Raw genomic sequence first — 21,599 nt, forward strand, 5'->3', positions numbered from 1 at the left:
ACATGCAAAAACTCCCAGATGCGAAGGAAGTCACTCCAATCGCCCCATTTGTAAGATAGTCAATTATGTGGAGGAGGTCGCACCCAGCGAGATGGTACGATGGTGCGCATGAGGTTACCCCAGTCACCCCCTGCGAGATAGTCCGTTTGTGAGATAGTTCGTTTACGACGCTCCATCATGCCGTCAGACTTGGGGTTATAGGCAGTGGTGCGCGTCCTTTTTTTTCAAGCAACTGACAGAGTCTAATTGAAGGGGAAACACCCTGGGCCCCCCACGCCCCCCATGGGAACCTCCGGGCCACATCCAGAACGTCCATGACCACCCTCCGGGGGGGCGACAACCCTGGGACCCGCCCACGGGGACGTTAAGGGCACCAACGGGTCCGACACGCTCTGTACTTCTCACGCCACCGTCGGCTGTCTCTCGGCGCTAAGGGCCAGCAGCAAGACCGCGGGAACGCCTCCGCAACCAGCCGGACCACGCCCGCAGCAAACACCTCCAAGCTCTCCCCCGGAGCACGCACACTCGCCGGCAGGTTGGCCCCGAAGCGGTCCATTAATTGTCTTTGTTTAAAAACTGCCCCCAGTCTCCCACGGGACGAGTCGGGAGGATCCGAAAATCCTCACCAGCTCCTGGTTGCAGTCGCGGTCGGCTCCGTCCGTCGGTGAAAGAAGCGGTTTAATAAAAAAGTCCACTTTCGACATTCATGCCATGTGAGTGTCCGTCAAACAGCGCTTCCGGGCTTAAAAAGAGTCGTGTCACCACACTACGTGTCCGCAAAATGGCCGGGAAGCTTAGCAGCTAACTGGAAACTCACGTGTCCCGTGTAAAACTTTCTTCTTTTTTTTTTAACACAGCAGTTAAAATAATCCCACCGCTGCCACCATTGTAGCCGAGTATCCTGGGTTCGCATATTCCGGGTACTGATAAAATAAAATAATAAAAGGGAGTCATGAGAGCAGGTCCGGTCTCCACCACTTCTTCATTGTTCCCTTCTTTACACCTCTCTCCATATACCTCACCTTCTTCAACAACCCACCTTTATATAGACCCCTTACGTCACAGCCCTACGGCAACACTGGAGGGACACCCTGAACTGTTTGTTACACTAACATGCTATTAAGGCTAGCTGTGTGTACATATTGCAGCATTACGCCTCATTTGTAGCTATATTTACATCCAGCCTTTCCCTCCATCCACATTTAATGCCAAACAAACACTTAGCAATCGACAGATTTAAGTTGCTCCAGTGTCAAGAGATGCGAAAGTCCCTCATTTGGTTTTTACCGGGGATGCTACGACAGAGATGGCACAGAGATTACAAGAATGTCTGGATATCCTGTGACACTCAAAGCAGATGCATTCCCAACGATAAAGTCAACGAAATCATAAAGGTGAGTTTTGTTGATGTTATTGACGTATGTGCTAATCAGACATATTTGGTCTTGGCATGACTGCCAGCTAATCAATGCTAACATGCTATTCAGGCTACCTGAATGTACATTTGATACTATATTTACATCCAGTGTTTCTTTCCACCCACATTTAATGCGAAACAAACACTTACCAATCGACAGATTTAAGTTGATCCAGAGTTAATGCAAAAGTCCTGAACGGTTGGTCTGCACATTTTACCGGCGATGCTAACGCAGACATGCATGGCCGAATAGCATCAATAGCTATTCGCTCAATAGATTCAGTTTCTTCTTCAATTTCGTGTTCGCTATCTGCCTCCATACTCCAACCATCTGTTTCAATACATGCGTAATCTGTTGAATCGCTTAAGCCGCTGAAATCCGAGTCTGAATCCGAGCTAATGTCGCTGTATCTTGCTGTGCTATTCGCCATTGTTTGTATTGGAATCGCTATGTGACGTCACAGGGAAATAGACAGTGGCTTAAGCAAATAGCGAAAATCAAGCACTTTAAAGCTTTTTTTAGGGATATTCCGGGACTGGTAAAATTTTGAAAAAAACTTCAAAAAATAAAATAAGCCTCTGGGAACTGATTTTTATTGGTTTTAACCCTTTTGAAATTGTGATAATGTTCCCTTTAATGGCCTGACTCAAACCCCATTGGGGAAATTATGTGGTTAAAGGCCTACTGAAATGAGATTTTGTTATTTAAACGGGGATAGCAGGTCCATTCTATGTGTCATACTTGATCATTTCGCAATATTGCCATTTTTTGCTGAAAGGATTTAATAGAGAACATCCACGATAAAGTTCGCAACTTTCGGTGCTAGGACAAAAGCCCTGCCTTTACCGGAAGTCGCAGACGATGACGTCGCAGGTGTGGGGGCTCCTCACATATTCACATTGTTTAGAATGTGAGCCTCCAACAAAAAGTGCTATTCGGACCGAGAAAACAACAATTTCCCCATTAATTTGAGCGAGGATGAAAGAATCGTGTTTCAAGATATTGATAGCCACGGACTAGAAAAAAAATAATAAAAAGTAAAAAAAAATAAAAAAATACCTGATTGCATTGGGACGGATTCCGATGTTTTTAGACACATTTAGTAAGATAATTTTGGGAAATCCCTTATCTTTCTATTATGTTGCTAGTGTTTTAGTGAGTTAAATAGTACCTGATAGTCGGAGGTGTACATCCACGGGCGCAGTGTCTCAGGGGAGTTGACGGCAACTATGGACGGGGCAAGCTCAGCTTTTCTCCGGTAAGAAACGACTTTTTAACCACAATTTTCTGACCGAAACCTGCTGGTTGACATTCCGTCGTGTTTCATGTTCGCTTGACCGCACTCTGATCCATAGTAAATTTTCACCTCCAGGAATTTTAAACAAGGAATCACCGTGTGTTTGGGGGGCTAAAGGCTAAAGCTTCCCAACTCCATCTTGGTACTTTGACTTCTCCAATATTAATTGAACAAATTGCAAAAGATTCAGCAACACAGTTCTCCAAAATACTGTGTAATTATGCCGTTAAGCAGACAACTTTTAGCTATGTGTGTGTGTAGCGCTCATACTTCCTAAAAACCTGTGACGTCTTGCATACACGTCATCATTACATGACGTTTTCAAGACGAAACTCCCGGGAAATTTAAAATTGCAATTTAGTAAACTAAAAAGGCCGTATTGGGATGTGTTGCAATGTTAATATTTCATCATTGATATATAAACTATCAGACTGCGTGGTGGGTAGTAGTGGGTTTCAGTAGGCCTTTAAGTTGTATACAAAAACAACCCAACAAATAGGGTAAGAAAACACATGAAAATAAGAGGGAAACACCGAAAAACACAAAGGACATAAAAGACACTAACCGAGCACACAGTTGATGCAGCCATTTCTACATACGGCTACAAAAAACACAACAAAAAATTAGCAATGAATACATTGTACACATACGATTGCAAAACATCACAAAAATACCAATTTAATACTCACACACTGTACACTGCGGTGGCTTCTCCACTGCTTACTGGAGAAAGGAACAGATCCATCAAAGAAACCAAGAGGTCCTAGGCTGCCAACTGGTTCTCGGCCAATCTCCAGTCCGCGTGGATGAGCGAGAATCCGTCCAGGTAAACCGAAGTGTACGATACACAGCCAGTCATTTCCTGTTACTGGCATCATAGTTCTGTTCAGCGTGGTATAAGCGTCTGGAAAAATAAGCACATAGGTGGACACTGTTGTCCCGTTTGGAGTGCTGGGAAAGTACAGCCCCAATTTCGGAGTCAGAGGCGTCCACCTCCAGAATGAATGGGCAGTCAGGATCTGGGTGAACTAGGATAGGCGCGGATACAAAGCTCCTCTTGAGGTTCCAGAATGCCATCCTGGCTTCTCGGGTCCACTGAAAGGGAATGTTGGTTGAGGTGAGAGCATGGAAAAGGTGCGGCCAGCTTACCAAAGTCTTTGATGAAGCGTCTGTGGAATACCGCGAATCCCAGGAAGCGCCGCAGCTCCATCCGAGTCGAGGTCTGGGTCCACTCCACCACCGCCTCCACCTTCTTGGGGTCAGCTTTGATGTGACCCTTCTCAATATCAAAGCCCAGGATGTCAACTGATGGTGTGGAACTCAAATTGTTCGGCTTTCACGAAAAGGCGATATTCCAGTAGTCATTGAAGGACAAGGCGGACGTGTTGGTGATTCTCCTGCAGGGTCTAAGAAAAGATAAGGATATTGTTAAGGTAGACAACCACGAAACGGTCGATCAATCATGTCCCTGAGTACGTCGTCTACGAAGGCTTGGAAAACGGCAGGTACGTTGGTCAGCCTGAACGGCATGACCTGGTAATCAAAGTGGCCCAGGTGGGTATTAAATGCCGTTTTCCACTCATCACCCTCCCTGATGCATACCAGATGGTATGCGTTGCATAAGTCAATCAATCATCACTCAATCAATGTTTACTTATATAGCCCTAAATCACAAGTGTCTCAAAGGAAAGCACAAGCCACAACAACATCCTCGGCTCATATCCCACATCGGGGCCAAGGAAAAACTCAACCCAATGGGACAATGAGAAACCTTGGAGAGGACCCCCCCGTCCCCCGCGCCCCTGGTAAACCGGTGCAATGGACATCGAGTGGATCCAGCATAATATTGTGAGAGTTCAGTCCATAGTGGCTTTAACATAAAAGTGAGAGTTCAGTCCATAGTGGGGCCAGAAGGAGACCAACCCAAGCGGAGACAGGTCAGCAGCGCAGACGTCCCCAACCGATCACAGACAAACCGTCCACCCCGGGTCCCGACTTTGGACAGGCAGCGCTTCATCCATGGCCTCCGAACCTGTGCCCCCCCTCCACAATGGAGAGGGGGCAGAGCATAAAATAAACGGCAGATCAACTGGTCTAAAAGGGGGGTCAATTTAAAGGCTAGAGTATACAAATTAGTTTTAAGATGGGACTTAAGTGTTTCTACTGAGGTAGCATCTCTAACTGTGCATGAGGGAATGCTAGAGTACTGGAGCCCGAATAGAAAACGCTCTATAGCCCACAGGCTTTTTTTGGGCTCTGGGAATCACTAATAAGCCGGAGTTCTTTGAACGCAGATTTCTTTGCCAGGACATATGGTACAATACAATCGGCAAGATAGGCTGGAGCTAGACCGTGTAGTATTTTATACGTAAGTAGTAAAACCTTAAAGTCACATCTTAAGTGCACAGGAAGCCAGTGCAGGTGAGCCAGTATAGGCGTAATATGATCAAACTTTCTTGTTCTTGTCAAAAGTCTAGCAGCCGCATTTTTTACCAACTGTAATCTTTTAATGCTATACATAGGGAGAACAGAAAATAAGAAAATAATACGTTACAGTAATCGAGACGTAACTAACGCATAAATAATGATCTCAGCGTCGTTAGTGGACAAAAGGGAACGAATTTTAGCGATATTAAGGAGATGAAAGAAAGCCGTTTTAGTAACGCTTTTAATGTGTTACTCAAAAGAGAGAGTTGGGTCGAAAATAATACCCAGATTCTTTACCGAGTCGCCTTGTGTAATTGTTTGGTTGTGAAATGTTAAGGTGGTGTTATTAAATAGGTGTCGGTGTCTAGCAGGACCGATAATCAGCATTTCCGTTTTCTTAGCGTTGAGTTGAGTTGAGTCGAAAGCAGCGCTAAGATCAAGAAGCAGCAACATAGATGACGAATCAGAATCCATCATTAGCAATAGATCATTAGTAATTTTTGCGAAGGCTGTCTCCTTAGCGTGAACTGCCCTGAAACCGGATTGAAAAAGTTCACAGAGAACGTTAGAAGCTAGATGTTCATTTAGCTGCTGTGCAACAATTTTTTTGAGGATTTTCGAAATAAAGGGGAGGTGGGACACCGGCCGGTAGTTTACCATGAGGTCAGGATCGTGGTCAGGTATGTTGCTTTGACCACAACAGTATATGTATTTATATATTTATATATATATATATCCATCCATTTTCTACCGCTTATTCCCTTTTGGGGTCACGGGGGGCGCTGGCGCCTATCTCAGCTACAATCGGGCGGAAGGCGGGGCACACCCTGGACAAGTCGCCACCTCATCGCAGGGCCAACACAGATAGAGAGACAACATTCACACTCACATTCACACACTAGGGCCAATTTTAGTGTTGCCAATCAACCTATCCCCAGGTGCATGTCTTTGGAAGTGGGAGGAAGCCGGAGTACCCGGAGGGAACCCACGCATTCACGGGGAGAACATGCAAACTCCACACAGGAAGATCCCAAGCCTGGCTTTGAACCCAGGACTGCAGGAACTTCGCATTGTGAGGCAGACGCACTAACCCCTCTCCTACCGTGAAGCCCTATATATATATATGTATATATATATATATATAAAATAACATGAAAACAAAAGGGAAACACGAAAGGATGACACAAGAGCACAGAACTCCTGCCAACAGCAGCCACTACAGCGGCCCTCTTCTTGGAAAAGAAAAATTGAACATGAGTTTATAGGTTATTTTATATATTAAAATAATATATTGACATATATACTGTATATATATATATATATATATATATATATATATATATATATACATATATATATATATATATATATGTATATATATATACATATATATATATATATATATATACATATATATATATATATATATACATATATATATATATATATATATATACATATACATATATATGTATACAGTGGGGCAAAAAAGTATTTAGTCAGCCACCGATTGTGCAAGTTCTCCCACTTAAAATGATGACAGAGGTCTGTAATTTTCATCATAGGTACACTTCAACTGTGAGAGACGGAATGTGGAAAAAAATCCAGGAATTCACGTTGTAGGAATTTTATATAATTTATTTGTAAATTATGGTGGAAAATAAGTATTTGGTCACTTCAAACAAGGAAGATTTCTGGCTCTCACAGACCTGTAACTTCTTCTTTAAGAAGCTCTTCTGTCCTCCACTCGTTACCTGTATTAATGGAACCTGTTTGAACTCGTTATCTGTATAAAAGACACCTGTCCACAGCCTCAAACAGTCAGACTCCAAACTTCACTATGGCCAAGACCAAAGAGCTGTCGAAGGACACCAGGAAAAGAATTGTAGACCTGCACCAGACTGGGAAGAGTGAATCTACAATAGGCAAGCGGCTTGGTGTGAAAAAATCATCTGTGGAAGTAATTACCAGAAAATGGAAGACATATAAGACCAATGGTAATCTCACTCGATCTGGGGCTCCACGCAAGGTCTCATCCCGTGGGGTCAAAATGATCATGAGAACGGTGAGCAAAAATCCCAGAACCACACGGGGGGACCTGGTGAATGACCTGCAGAGAGCCGGGACCAAAGTAACAAAGGTTACCATCAGTAACACACTATGCCGACAGGGAATCAAATCCTCCAGTGCCAGACGTGTCCCCCTGCTTAAGCCAGTGAAAGTCCAGGCCTGTATGAAGTTTGCCAGAGAGCACATGGTAGATACAGGAGAGGATTGGGAGAATGTCATGTGGTCATCCATCCATCCATCCATCATCTTCCGCTTATCCGAGGTCGGGTCGCGGGGGCAACAGCCTAAGCAGGGAAACCCAGACTTCCCTCTCCCCAGCCACTTCGTCTAGCTCTTCCCGGGGGATCCCGAGGCGTTCCCAGGCCAGCCGGGAGACATAGTCTTCCCAACGTGTCCTGGGTCTTCCCCGTGGCCTCCTACCGGTTGGACGTGCCCTAAACACCTCCCTAGGGAGGCGTTCGGGTGGCATCCTGACCAGATGCCCGAACCACCTCATCTGTCTCCTCTCCATGTGAAGGAGCAGCGGCTTTACTTTGAGTTCCTCCCGGATGGCAGAGCTTCTCACCCTATCTCTAAGGGAGAGACCCGCCACACGGCGGAGGAAACTCATTTCGGCCGCTTGTACCCGTGATCTTATCCTTTCGGTCATGACCCAAAGCTCATGACCATAGGTGAGGATGGGAACGTAGATCGACCGGTAAATTGAGAGCTTTGCCTTCCGGCTCAGCTCCTTCTTCACCACAACGGACCGGTACAACGTCCGCATTACTGAAGACGCCGCACCGATCCGCCTGTTGATCTCACGATCCACTCTTCCCTCACTCGTGAACAAGACTCCTAGGTACTTGAACTCCTCCACTTGGGGCAGGGTCTCCTCCCCAACCCGGAGATGGCACTCCACCCTTTTCCGGGCGAGAACCATGGACTCGGACTTGGAGGTGCTGATTCTCATTCCGGTCGCTTCACACTCGGCTGCGAACCGATCCAGCGAGAGCTGAAGACCCCGGTCAGATGAAGCCATCAGGACCACATCATCTGCAAAAAGCAGAGACCTAATCCTGCGGCTACCAAACCGGAACCCCTCAACGCCTTGACTGCGCCTAGAAATTCTGTCCATAAAAGTTATGAACAGAATGGGTGACAAAGGACAGCCTTGGCGGAGTCCAACCCTCACTGGAAATGTGTTCGACTTACTGCCGGCAATGCGGACCAAGCTCTGGCACTGATCGTACAGGGAACGGACCGCCACAATAAGACAGTCCGATACCCCATACTCTCTGAGCACTCCCCACAGGACTTCCCGAGGGACACGGTCGAATGCCTTCTCCAAGTCCACAAAGCACATGTAGACTGGTTGGGCAAACTCCCATGCACCCTCAAGAACCCTGCCGAGAGTATAGAGCTGGTCCACAGTTCCACGACCAGGACGAAAACCACACTGTTCCTCCTGAATCCGAGGTTCGACTATCCGACGTAGCCTCCTCTCCAGTACACCTGAATAAACCTTACCGGGAAGGCTGAGGAGTGTGATCCCACGATAGTTGGAACACACCCTCCGGTCCCCCTTTTTGAAGAGAGGAACCACCACCCCGGTCTGCCAATCCAGAGGTACCGCCCCCGATGTCCACGCGATGCTGCAAAGTCTTGTCAACCAAGACAGCCCCACAGCATCCAGAGCCTTAAGGAACTCCGGGCGGATCTCGTCCAGCCCTGGGGCCTTGCCACCGAGGAGCTTTTTAACTACCTCAGCGACCTCAGCCCCAGAAATAGGAGAGTCCACCACAGATTCCCCAGGCACTGCTTCCTCATAGGAAGACGTGTTGGTGGGATTGAGGAGGTCTTCGAAGTATTCCTTCCACCTGTCCACAACATCCGCAGTCGAGGTAAGCAGAACACCATCCGCACCATACACGGTGTTGATAGTGCACTGCTTCCCCTTCCTGAGGCGGCGGACGGTGGTCCAGAATCGCTTCGAAGCCGTCCGGAAGTCGTTTTCCATAGCTTCCCCGAACTCTTCCCATGTCCGAGTTTTTGCCTCCGCGACCGCTGAAGCTGCACACCGCTTGGCCTGTCGGTACCTGTCCACTGCCTCCGGAGTCCTATGAGTCAAAAGGACCCGATAGGACTCCTTCTTCAGCTTGACGGCATCCCTCACCGCTGGTGTCCACCAGGGGGTTTTAGGATTGCCGCCCCGACAGGCACCAACTACCTTGCGGCCACAGCTCCGATCTGCCGCCTCGACAATAGAGGTGCGGAACATGGTCCACTCGGACTCAATGTCCAGCACCTCCCTCGTGACATGTTCAAAGTTCTTCCGGAGGTGGGAATTGAAACTTTGTCTGACAGGAGACTCTGCCAGACGTTCCCAGCAGACCCTCACAATGCGTTTGGGCCTCCCAGGTCTGTCCGGCATCCTCCCCCACCATCGCAGCCAACTCACCACCAGGTGGTGATCGGTAGAAAGCTCCGCCCCTCTCTTCACCCGAGTGTCCATAACATGAGGCCGCAAATCCGATGACACAACTACAAAGTCGATCATGGAACTGCGGCCTAGGGTGTCCTGGTGCCAAGTGCACATATGGACACCCTTATGTTTGAACATGGTGTTCGTTATGGACAAACTGTGACGAGCACAAAAGTCCAATAACAAAACACCATTCGGGTTCAGATCCGGGCGGCCATTCTTCCCAATCACGCCTCTCCAGGTTTCACTGTCGTTGCCAACGTGAGCGTTGAAGTCTCCCAGTAGGACAAGGGAATCACCCGGGGGAGCACTTTCCAGTACTCCCTCGAGCGTTCCCAAAAAGGGTGGGTACTCTGAACTGCTGTTTGGTGCATAAGCACAAACAACAGTCAGGACCCGTCCCCCCACCCGAAGGCGGAGGGAGGCTACCCTTTCGTCCACCGGGTTAAACTCCAACGTACAGGCTTTGAGTCGGGGGGAAACAAGAATTGCCACCCCAGCCCGTCGCCTCTCACTGCCGGCAACGCCAGAGTGGAAGAGGGTCCAATCCCTCTCGAGAGAAGTGGTTCCAGAGCCCTTGCTGTGCGTCGAAGTGAGTCCGACTATATCCAGCCGGAATTTCTCGACTTCGCGCACTAGCTCAGGCTCTTTCCCCCCCAGTGACGTGACGTTCCACGTCCCAAGAGCTAGCTTCTGTAGCCGAGGATCGGACCGCCAAGTGCCCTGCCTTCGGCTGTCGCCCAGCTCACAATGCACCCGACCTCTATGGCCCCTGCTATGGGTGGTGAGCCCATTGGAGGGGTGACCCACGTTGCCTCTTCGGGCTGTGCCCGGCCGGGCCCCATGGGAACAGGCCCGGCCACCAGGCGCTCGCCATCGTGCCCCACCTCCGGGCCTGGCTCCAGAGGGGGGCCCCGGTGACCCGCGTCCGGGCGAGGGAAATCTGGGTCCATGATGTTTCTTCTTCATATAGGTCTTCGAGCTGCTCTTTGTCTGATCCCTCACCTAGAACCTGTTTGCCTTGGGAGACCCTACTAGGGGGCTTTATGCCCCCGGACAACATAGCTCCTAGGATCATTGGGACACGCAAACTCCTCTACCACGATAAGGTTGCAGCTCAGAGAGGAGCGTCATGTGGTCAAATGAAACCAAAATAGAACTTTTTGGTATAAACTCAACTCGTCGTGTTTGGAGGAAGAAGAATATTGAGTTGCATCCCAAGAGCACCATAACTACTGTGAAGCATGGGGGTGGAAACATCATGCTTTGGGGCTGTTTTTCTGCTAAGGGGACAGGACGATTGATCCGTGTTAAGGAAATAATGAATAGGGCCATGTATCGTGAGATTTTGAGCCAAAACCTCCTTCCATCAGTGAGAGCGTTGAATGGTAGATCAAATACTTATTTTCCACCATAATTTACAAATAAATTCTTTAAAATTCCTACAATGAGAATTCCTGGATTTTTTTTTCACATTCTGTCTCCCACAGTTGAAGTGTACCTATGATGAAAATTACAGACCTATGTCATCATTTTAAGTGGGAGAACTTACACAATCGGTGGCTGACTAAATACTTTTTTTGACCCACTGTATATATATATATATATATATATATATATATATATATATGTAAATATATGTATATATACATATACCGGTATATGGTTTTTTTTTGCCTTTTGGTTCGGGACACTTTGGGACTGTGTGACAAGGGGTGGGACTTTCGTGCTCTCTCCACCCCAGCAGACAATGGCGTGGAACACCACAGAGGCCACCACAGTGTATATGTTTCTTTTACTTTTTATTCATAGCTGTATGTAGAGGTGGCTGGTTGCATTAGCTCTGCTCTTTTAATGTATTTAATGTCCTTTGTGTTCTTTGATGTTTCCCTCTTACACACATGTAAGAGGGATGTGTGCTATGGCTATGAGTTGTTTTTTCCCTTGGCCTCAGTCTGGCCCCATTCTCCAGGGGCCCAGGCTTCGACAGATTTTTTTTTTACCTTTGTTTACCTGCATCTTACCTCTTTTGTAAGGGCTACCGGAAGTTGGCAGATCCGCCAGCGATCCTGTTCTGTCTCCCTGTAATGTTTGTCTGCTCTTGAATGGGATTGTGCTGAAAATTTTAATTTCCCCTTTGGAATTAATAAAGTATTTCTGATTCTGATTTGAAAAAAAATTATCACTAACGCATATATGCAGATTAATCATGCAATTTAATTTGCCAATACATGCTCCTCTACTTTAACTGTGGATGATTTTGATAAAAGCGACGCAGGTTCCTTGTAGGTCAACATACGTTGAAGAGTGAGGAGACTCCCGACTCGTGTGCCTGCTGGTAAATTTCATTTCGAAATACACTGACTTGACTTCATACAATACTGTTACCAAAGTTTGTGCAAACAAATGATGTGATTTCAAGTAAAGCGCTGAAAGAATAAATACAATTTTAATTGTGTCCAAATATTGGGTTATTTTTCTATTTTAAATAGTACATGCTTAAATTACAATTACCAGTAATACCAAATATAAGATTTTAACAAGCTTATCATTTGACAGCACTTATTAGGGACACTTTTTAATGATAATGGCCCACACATTCATTGGATTATTAATATTCAGTTTTCAATGTATTATATGATTTAAGGTCAATTTAATTTGCTATTTTTTATACATATTTGTGAATGTATATACATATATTTCATTTGTTCAAGGTCACAGTTGAGCGAGAGTTGGACTTTAGACAGGGTGACACTGATTCAACACTGCAATTTATGGTACATCCATCCATCCATCCATTTTCTACCGCTTATTCCCTCTGGAGTCACGGGGGGCGCTGGTGCCTATCTCAGCTACAATCGGGCAGAAGTGAATTATATTTATACAGCGCTTTTTCTCTAGTGACTCAAAGCGCTTTACATAGTGAAACCCAATAACTAATTTACATTTAAACCAGTGTGGGTGGCACTGGGAGCAGGTGGGTAAAGTGTCTTGCCCAAGGACACAACGGCAGTGACTAGGATGGCAGAAGCGGGGATCGAACCTGCAACCCTCAAGTTGCTGGCACAGCTGCTCTACCAACCGAGCTATACCGAGCTATATACACCCTGGACAAGTCGCCACGTCATCGCAGGGCCAACACAGATAGACAACATTCACACTCACATTCACACACTAGGGCCAATTTATTGTTGCCAATCAACCTATCCCCAGGTGCATGTCTTTGGAAGTAGGAGGAAGCAGGAGTACCCGGAGGGAACCCACGCATTCACGGGGAGGACATGCAAACTCCACACAGAAAGATCCCGAGCCCGGGATAGAACCCCAGACTACTCAGGACCTTCGTATTGTGAGGCAGACGCACTAACCCCTCTGTCACCGTGAAGCCCTATTTATTAGGGCTGTGAACCGTTGGGTGTCCCACGATTCGATTAAATATCGATTCTTAGGGTCACGTTTCGATAATATATCAATTTTTTTCGATTCTCGATTCAAAAATGATTTTTGCCCGCTTTAAAAGGATTCTGTATTCATTCAATACATAGGATTTCCGCAAGATCTACCCTAGTCTGCTGACATGCTAGCATAGTAGTAGATTTTTGTAAAAAAGCTTTTATAATTGTAGATGACAATTTTTTATCAACTGATTGCAATAATGTAAATTTGTTTCAACTATTAAACGAACCAAAAATATGATTTATTTTATCTTTGTGAAAACATTGGACACAGTCTGTTGTCAAGCTTATGAGATGCGATGCAAGTGTAAGCCACTGTGACACTTTTTTTTTATTTTTATAAATGTCTAATGATAATGTCAATGAGGGATTTTTAATCACTGCTATGCTGAAATTATAACTAATATTGATACTGTTGTTGATAATATTAATTTTTGTTTCACTACTTTTGGTTTGTTCTGTGTCGTGTTTGTGTCTCCTCTCAAGTGCTCTGTTTTTTGCAGTTCTGAGTCTGGCTGGGTCAGGTTTGGTTTTGGAATTGGATTGCATTGTTATGGTATTGCTGTTTAGTGGTTTGTTGGATTGATTAAAAAAAAATTATATATATTTTTTTTTTTTTTATTTAAAAAAAAAAAATCGATTTTTAAAAAATTTGAATCGATTCTGAATCGCACAACACAAACGATTCGATTCGTATTGATTTTTTCCCACACCCTTACTATTTATGGTACACTACTTCAAAATTTCAGTTTTGTTTGTTACTCTGTAGGCATGAAATAATGACTTAATAAAACAAATATTTTTTAAGGAGTTTAAATGTGATGAAAAGATGATGCTGGAGCATAGCACAGCCTGTACATGTTAAATGTTCACTTTTTCCTCCCACTAAACATTTCAAATGATGCTTGTTAAAATGATTTTAAAACCTTTACACTGACTTTTTCAATATTGTGTGCGATTCAGGATTGGGAATCACATTTAAGTAACATTAAAAAGTTCTCTCAGCATTTATCAATAAGCATTCTGACAATATTTTCTCTTCCAACATTTACTGGTGGGGGTGTTCTGAAAATTTCAACTCAAACACGCAGCTACAGACATGCCTGACAGCAGGACACATGAACTGATGTTGTCCCTACCCAACAAACATGTTTGGGACACAACACAACTTCATATGCTCGAATACAATCTAATAAAAGGTCTGCAGTCCATCATTAATGAGTGCCTTTCTGCACCATCTGACTGAAGCGGTTGGTGATGCTCAAGGTTGTGTCAATGAATCGCTCCACACAGTTCACAAGGCACATCTCTGTCCGGTTGTCCAACTTCGATCCGGGGCTCTGCACGCACTTGTCCCAACAGACATCAGTGAAGGTGTGTACCTAAAATAAACAGAAACATTTGAATGATTAATCAAAATACATTTCCATGCACAAAATTAGTCTGAATTCTGAAATATTGTTTTGTATTTTCACACAAACGTGTGAGGTCTCAATATCCATGCGCACTCTCTAATGTGACTATTGGTCATACACCATATGCCTTCCATACACTTGTGGTCGCTTATTAATTTTTAGCGCAGATTAAAGGCCTACTGAAACCCACTACTACCCACCACGCAGACTGATAGTTTATACATCAATGATGAAATATTAACATTGCAACACATGCCAATACGCCTTTTTTTAGTTTACTAAATTGCAATTTTAATTTCCCGGGAGTTTAGTCTTGAAAACGTTGTGTAATGATGACGTGTACGCGTGACGTCACGGGGTTTTAGGAAGTGTGAGCGCTACGCACACACACAGGTAAAAGTCGTCTGCTTTAACGGCATAATTACACAGTATTTTGGACATCTGTGTTGCTGAATCTTTTGCAATTTGTTCATTTAATATTGGAGAAGTCACAGTAGAAAGATGGAGTTGGAAAGCTTTAGCCTTTAGCCACACAAACACACTGTGATTACTTCTTTAAAATTCCCGGAGGTGAAAATTTACTATGGATCACAGCGCGGTCAAGCCAACATGAATCCAGACCAAATGTCAACTAGCAGGTTTCGGTGAGAAAATTGTGGTTAAAAAGTCAGTTCTTACCGGATAAAAGCTGAGCTTGTGCCGTCCATAGCTGCCTTCGACTCCCCTGAGACACTGCGCGTCAACATCCGGCCGTGGAGACACCCTTCCGACTATCAGGTACTATTAAACTCACTAAAACACTAGCAACACAATAGAAAGATAAGGGATTTCCCAGAATTATCCTAGTAAATGTGTTTAAAGGCATCGGAATACGTCCCAATGTTATCGTGTTTTTTTTTTTCCTCTACTCCATCGCTAACAATATCAAATTAATGGGGAAATTGTAATTTTCTCGGTCCGAATAACTGTTTTTGTTAGAGACTCCCATTAAAATCAATGTGAATATATGAGGAGCCATGTGACGTCATCGTCTGCGACTTCTGGTAAAGACGAGGCTTTTTCAGGAAGTACCAAAAGTGGCGAACTTTATCGTTGATTTTCTCTACTAAATCCTTTCAGCAAAAATATGGCAATATCACGAAATGATCAAGTATGACACATAGAATGGACCTGCTATTCCCGTTTAAATAAGAAAATCTCATTTTAGTAGGCCTTTAAGGTTTTACTTTTTCGGTTGACTATGATGTCATACCCTAACAAGGTGTCCAAGGCTCCTTACAAGTCAAAAGTGCAGCTCTTTTTGTACCTGATGTTTGCTGTAAAATTGGTACATATTAGGAATACAACTTTGACTATGCTGATGTTAAATAAATAAAAAATGATCATAGATTGCGCCAAAATATGAAGCTATTCCAAAGAAGGTTTCAGAGCAGATGCATGTTCGAAGCACAGAAAGACAGGTGGGGCAGAATTGTTCCGAAGGAATTTTTGGATACAGAATCTCGGAAGCAAAATGTTTCGAATGTCGTTGGGTACATTCAAAAGGCTCTGCGGATTGATGGAAGGAGTTTTAAATCCAAAGGAAAAGACTAATTGTGCCCTGATGCCGCTTCAGATGTGGGGTCGCTATTGTTCTGTACAAATCTGCCAATTGTGTGGAATACAGAGTAATTGCTAATAAGTTTGGAGTGCACACATGCAGCATGAAGAGGTTTGCGTGTGTGCTTGATTATTTGCCTTTAATTTACCCCTTGTCTTCCATCTCACTCCTTCTTGTACGGGAATCCGCAAGTATCCGCACTCTCCATTGCTTAAGCTACCTTCTTAAAGGCCTACTGAAACCCACTACTACCGACCACGCAGTCTGATAGTTTATATATCAATGATGAAATATTAACATTGCAACACATGCCAATACGGCCGGTTTAGTTTACTAAATTACAATTTTAAATTTCCCGCGGAGTTTCTTGTTGAAAACGTCGCAGAATGATGACGCGTATGATGATGCGTGTTTGTGACGTCTCGATTGGTACCGGGCCGCAGAATAATTTTGTATTAATTTTAATTATTTTTTAATTTAAAAAAAATATGAATATATATATATTTTTTTTATTAAAACAACATAAAAAACACAAGATACACTTACAATTAGTGCACCCACCCAAAAAAACCCTCCCTTTTTCTTGACAAAGAGAAAGAAACCCCCCCAGCCTATCCCTGCTGCACCCTGGACAAGCCACCACCTCATCGCAGGGTCAACACGGATTAAAAAACTTTCACACCCGCATACAAGAGACAATTTAGTGTTGCCAATTAACCTATCCCCAGGTGCATGTCTTTGGAAGCCAAATAAAGTTTCCCCTTATTTCCAGTTGTTGCCTGTTTTGATTATAAGGTATCTGCTTCCGGGTGAAATACCTCACTTGTTGTGACCAATACAAAGGGTCCCCATTCGACAGAATACACCTACTTGAGAGATCTGGTTTCCAAACGCGTAATCTAGGTGTGTTTGTCCGTTTTTTCAAAAGCCAAACATGATCAGATTAAGGTGTTTCCATGGGTTGTAAGATGCTTCTTTAGAGTCGAGCTATCTTATAAATCGGAATAATTCAGTGCATGAAAACGTAGTGACAATAAGATAGCATTCCCTTAACAAATATATTAACAGTTAAGACCCCTCTGAATAGCTGACATGTCTACCAAAAGGGTTGTTGATATAAACAAAACTGACCAAAGTTTAAGGCCTACTGTAATCAGATTTTCTTATTTAAACAGGGATAGCGGGTCCATTCTATGTGTCATACTTGATCATTTCGCAATATTGCCATATTTTTACTGAAAAGATTTCGTACAGAACATCGACGATAAAGTTTGCAACTTTTGGTGCTGAAAAAAAGCCTTGTTTTTACCGGAAGTCGCAGACGATGACGTCACAAGGGTGAGGGCTCCTCATGTCCTCACATTGTTTTGAATGGGAGCCTCCAGCAGCGAGAGCTATTCGGACCGAGAAAACGACAATTTCCCCATTAATTTGAGCGAGGATGAAAGATTCGTGGATGATGATATTGATAGCAGAGGACTAGAAAAAAATAAATAAATAAAAATTGAGTTTAAAAAAAAGGCGATTGCATTGGGACGGATCCAGATGTTTTTAGACACATTTACTAGGATAATTCTGGGAAATCCCTTATCTTTCTATTGTGTTGCTAGTGTTTTAGCGAGATTAAATAGTACCTGATAGTCAGAGGGGTGTGTCCACGGGTGTCTTGAGGCCAGTGTCTGAGGGAAGTTGACGGCAGATACAAGGACGGCGCAAACTCCACAGATCTCCGGTAAGAGGGGACTTTTTAACACAATTTTCTCACCGAAACCTGCCGGTTGACAAGTGGTCGGGAACCATGTTCGCTTGACCGCTCTGATCCATAGTGAAGCTTCACCTCCGGGAATTTTAAACAAGGAATCACCGTGTGTTTGTGCGGCTAAAGGCTAAAACTTCCCAACTCCATCTTTCTACTTTGACTTCAAATTGCAAAAGATTCAGCAACACAGATGTCCAGAATACTGTTTGATTGCACGATGAAAAAAGAGACGACTTTTAGCCGCAAGTAGTGCTGCGCTAATATTTCCTGACAGTACGCGTCATCATTCCGCAACATTTTCAAAAAGAAACTCCGCGGGAAATTTCAAATTGCCATTTACTAAACTAAACCGGCCGTATTGGCATGTGTTGCAATGTTAGTATTTCATCATTGATATATAAACTATCAGACTGCGTGGTCGGTAGTAGTGGGTTTCAGTAGGCCTTTAAGTTTTAAAGCTTTTGCACATGCACAAATATGAATCCAAAACATTTTTAAACAGGTGCAGTTTGTTAGTTGCTGTGCCAGAATCCAGGTTAATAATGTCCTGCTATTATTTTGAAGCTTACGTTACTCTGAGCAGGAAGTCAGAGTACACATTTTAATACGATATTGATAAAAATAACAGAACTACAACAAATGTCGACACACACCTATAGATTTGTTAAAGAAATAAACAAAAGTGTGCCTGAGTGAGTAGTAGACAGAGAGATGCAGCACTCACATGAACTATTGAGGAAAAGCACGTAATTTGATGGACGTACAGACAAGAAACTGAATCAAAAGCATCGATTCCATTGATCTGATACCAATACCCAGGTTTTTATTCTCCCTGGCACTCATCAAGAATGGACACTCTCTAGCCCTCTCCCTCATCCCGCCCGCTTGCTTTTTTGTTTTGAATGGTCTTAACTTCCCATCGCAAGCTATCACTGCTTGTTGCAAGTCTCTAGTTGTATGTTGTAATATGTGTATATGCTCTGCTTGAAATTTTTTTTCCTGGTCTCTAACTAAACCACCCCGAGTTAAGGAGTCAAATTTGGGACTTGATTTTTTTCATGCTCTTCTCCCCCCTTCATGTTTACCATTTTCCTCGCCTTTTTTTACAGGGTGCGGCCATTGTAGCAAATCAAACAGCGTTCATGTTCTTTCCACCCCAAACTGTGTATCCTTTTCGTTGTAAATTTTAAGTTCAATCCATCCATCGATACTATCAATATTTAACTCAATACGCTCACACCTTCTTAGTGGAGGTTTTTCCAAAATGTAGGCATTTGACCATTTTTTTACGAGTTCGCAAACATATCTTTTAAAAACGTCAAATACCCAACGAGTACGCTTTAAAAATGTCAACAACTTTTATTCATCCACATCGTACGTTATTCAAATTTAAAAGACTTTAGACTAGTAAGCAGAACATCCAGATATCATCGAATACAATGTTTGTAACTCATATTCATCCATTACCTATCAAGGTGGAGATATACTTGCTTTTTTACACAAGCATTATAAAAATGCTTCATTAATCAACAACAATGAAATTGCTGGGTTGCAACAATGTGACCTAGAGGCAGTGTCAAATGAAGGTTAACATTCATCTGCGGTCCACTCCAAGGTTTCTCATAGTCATTCACATTGACATCCCACTGGGTTGGGAGTTTTTCCTTGACCTCATGTGAGCTCAGAACCGAGGATGTTGTTGTGGCTTGTGCAGCCCTTTGAGACACTTGTGATTTAGGGCTGCATAAATAAACATTGATTGATTGACTTCCTTTTTATTGTCATTTAAATTGGAACTTTACACTACAGATAAGAACGGAATTTTGTTGCATTAGCTCATGGTAGTGGAGGGTGAAAGACCAATAAGATGCAGATATAAATAAATATAGTACTGTACAGATAAATATATTGCACTTTTCCAGATACATCCAGGTTTGTGGATGTATGTTATATTGTCGTTATATTCCAGCTCTAAAAGCTGGAAAATGAGGAACCCTTTTTAACTCACTTTTGAATCAGGTAACATTTAAGTTGATTGATTTAAAAGTTTATTAGTAGATTGGACAGTACAGTACATATTCCGTACAATTGACCACTAAATGATAACATCCGAATACGTTTTTCGACTTGTTTAAGTCAGGGTCCACTTTATTCAATTCATGGTAACATTGCTGTAACTAATATCAATCATCCAATATTAATAAAATGTTTTGCTTTTCCACTCACTACGTCTGAACACAATAACACATGCATATGTGTGTAATGTTTTCAGGACAGTCGTACGACGAGAGGTTGGTATGTTTGCGCATGCGTGTTTTAAAAGCTGCGCAAACGGATAGGGCAGTTTCGTAAATCGGGCAGTGACAGCGCCAAAAAGGCAATAGAGGTCCACGAACAGCCATGTGCTTTGTGTAAAATAGTAATTTATTTAAAAATCAACTCCTAATTTACGTATGTCCCACAGAGTAGTACATGTGCTACTATTCAGTTTTAAAGCTAGTTTAGGGTCCACGTTCACGTTGGGATACAAACCTGAGCTTGGAACTGAGCCTTTTGTTGTTCGACTGCAATCAATCGCTGGAGTTCTGTAGCTTCTGCTTTTTCCGACGCACTGAAGTTATCAAAACTGTCCATTGTGTTTCTTGTAAAGGCCTTTTCACACCGTAATTCTTCACAGAGTAAGAGGCACCGGGGCTGATGACCTTCCGTAACACGGCGAAACTGAGCTAACTGCTGCTGCGCGTGGATGAGTGCTGATGTACAAAGAGTAGGATGCACCGCTTGCAAGGAGGGCGCGGGACGATCATCATTTGTAAATCAGTTGTGTTTTAATGACGTCACATGTGACGTCATCAAAACTGGACGACGTCTTAAAAGGGTTCCGAAATTGTGTTTTAAAGATGTGATATTTGGTTTTACACTGTATGAACAAAAATTTGAAAAGGAATTTTACCTTTGCGACATCATTATTCTATTGGCCAAGTTTTATATTCATATATGTAAGTTTCTCAATACCCGACCTTTCTTTTGTGTTTTTAAAAAAAGATTTAGAACTCTACATTAAAACACTTTCGACCTGTAACAACGAAAAAGCTGTGAAAACGATGATGCTGTGTTCCAAATTTAAGTTATTTACTGAAAGTGAGTGAGCCTATGGCTTTGCACTTTGTTTATTATATATATATATATAGATAGATAGATAGATAGATGGATAGATAGATAGTACTTTATTGATTCCTTCAGGAAAATTAAAATTCCAGCAGCCGTGTACAGAGTTGAGATCAATTTAAGAAAGAAAATAATGGGGGTTTAAATGGAAAAAAAATTGAGAAATAGTACAGTAACAATAAAAATTAAAAGCAACAATGGGAATAAAAATATAACAGTAAAATAAGAATATTACAAGAGAAACTAGGAAGTGGTGACCATGTTATATATATATATATATATATATATATATATATATATATATATATATATATATATATATATATATATATATATATATATATTTATGTATTCTACTTTAGTTACTTTGAATTTACAACCCCCTGGCGCTGTTTTATTTTGTACTGTTTTATACTGTTTTTGTACTTATATGTATTTTGATTATTGTTTCTCGTCTGTTTGTAAATATTGAAATTTATAAATAAAGTTTAAAAATAAAAAAATATATTAAAAAAAGGGTTCCTAC

The 21,599-nt window shown here is 43.0% G+C and overlaps 1 protein-coding gene and 1 long non-coding RNA gene across 2 annotated transcripts; both read right to left on the reverse strand.

Annotated features, from left to right (window-relative positions):
* Positions 1-100: 100 nt before the first annotated feature.
* On the reverse strand, positions 101-4,401 carry LOC133564454 (uncharacterized). Its single transcript, XR_009809283.1, has 2 exons — positions 3,865-4,401; positions 101-3,810 (listed from the first exon to the last, which is right to left on the reverse strand). It is a non-coding gene; the product is annotated as an uncharacterized LOC133564454 (long non-coding RNA).
* A 9,713-nt stretch (positions 4,402-14,114) lies between these two features.
* Positions 14,115-20,670, reverse strand: timm8b (translocase of inner mitochondrial membrane 8 homolog B (yeast)). The gene is made up of 2 exons (XM_061918788.1): positions 20,438-20,670; positions 14,115-14,513 (listed from the first exon to the last, which is right to left on the reverse strand). Exons 1-2 carry the CDS (start codon positions 20,537-20,539, stop codon positions 14,346-14,348), a joined length of 270 nt encoding a protein of 89 aa, XP_061774772.1. The 5' UTR covers positions 20,540-20,670; the 3' UTR covers positions 14,115-14,345.
* Between the last annotated feature and the right edge of the window lie 929 nt (positions 20,671-21,599).

The sequence above is a fragment of the Nerophis ophidion genome, linkage group LG13 (genome assembly GCF_033978795.1).
Source record: "Nerophis ophidion isolate RoL-2023_Sa linkage group LG13, RoL_Noph_v1.0, whole genome shotgun sequence".
In the NCBI taxonomy this organism is placed as follows: Eukaryota; Metazoa; Chordata; class Actinopteri; order Syngnathiformes; family Syngnathidae; genus Nerophis; species Nerophis ophidion.

Coding starts and splice junctions, on each gene's coding strand:
- timm8b (XM_061918788.1), bottom strand. CDS start 20,539: ATGGACAGTTTTGATAACTTCAGTGCGTCGGAAAAAGCAGAAGCTACA. Junction 14,514..20,437: donor AGGCTCAGTTCCAAGCTCAG/GTTTGTATCCCA, acceptor TGTTTATTTTAG/GTACACACCTTCACTGATGT.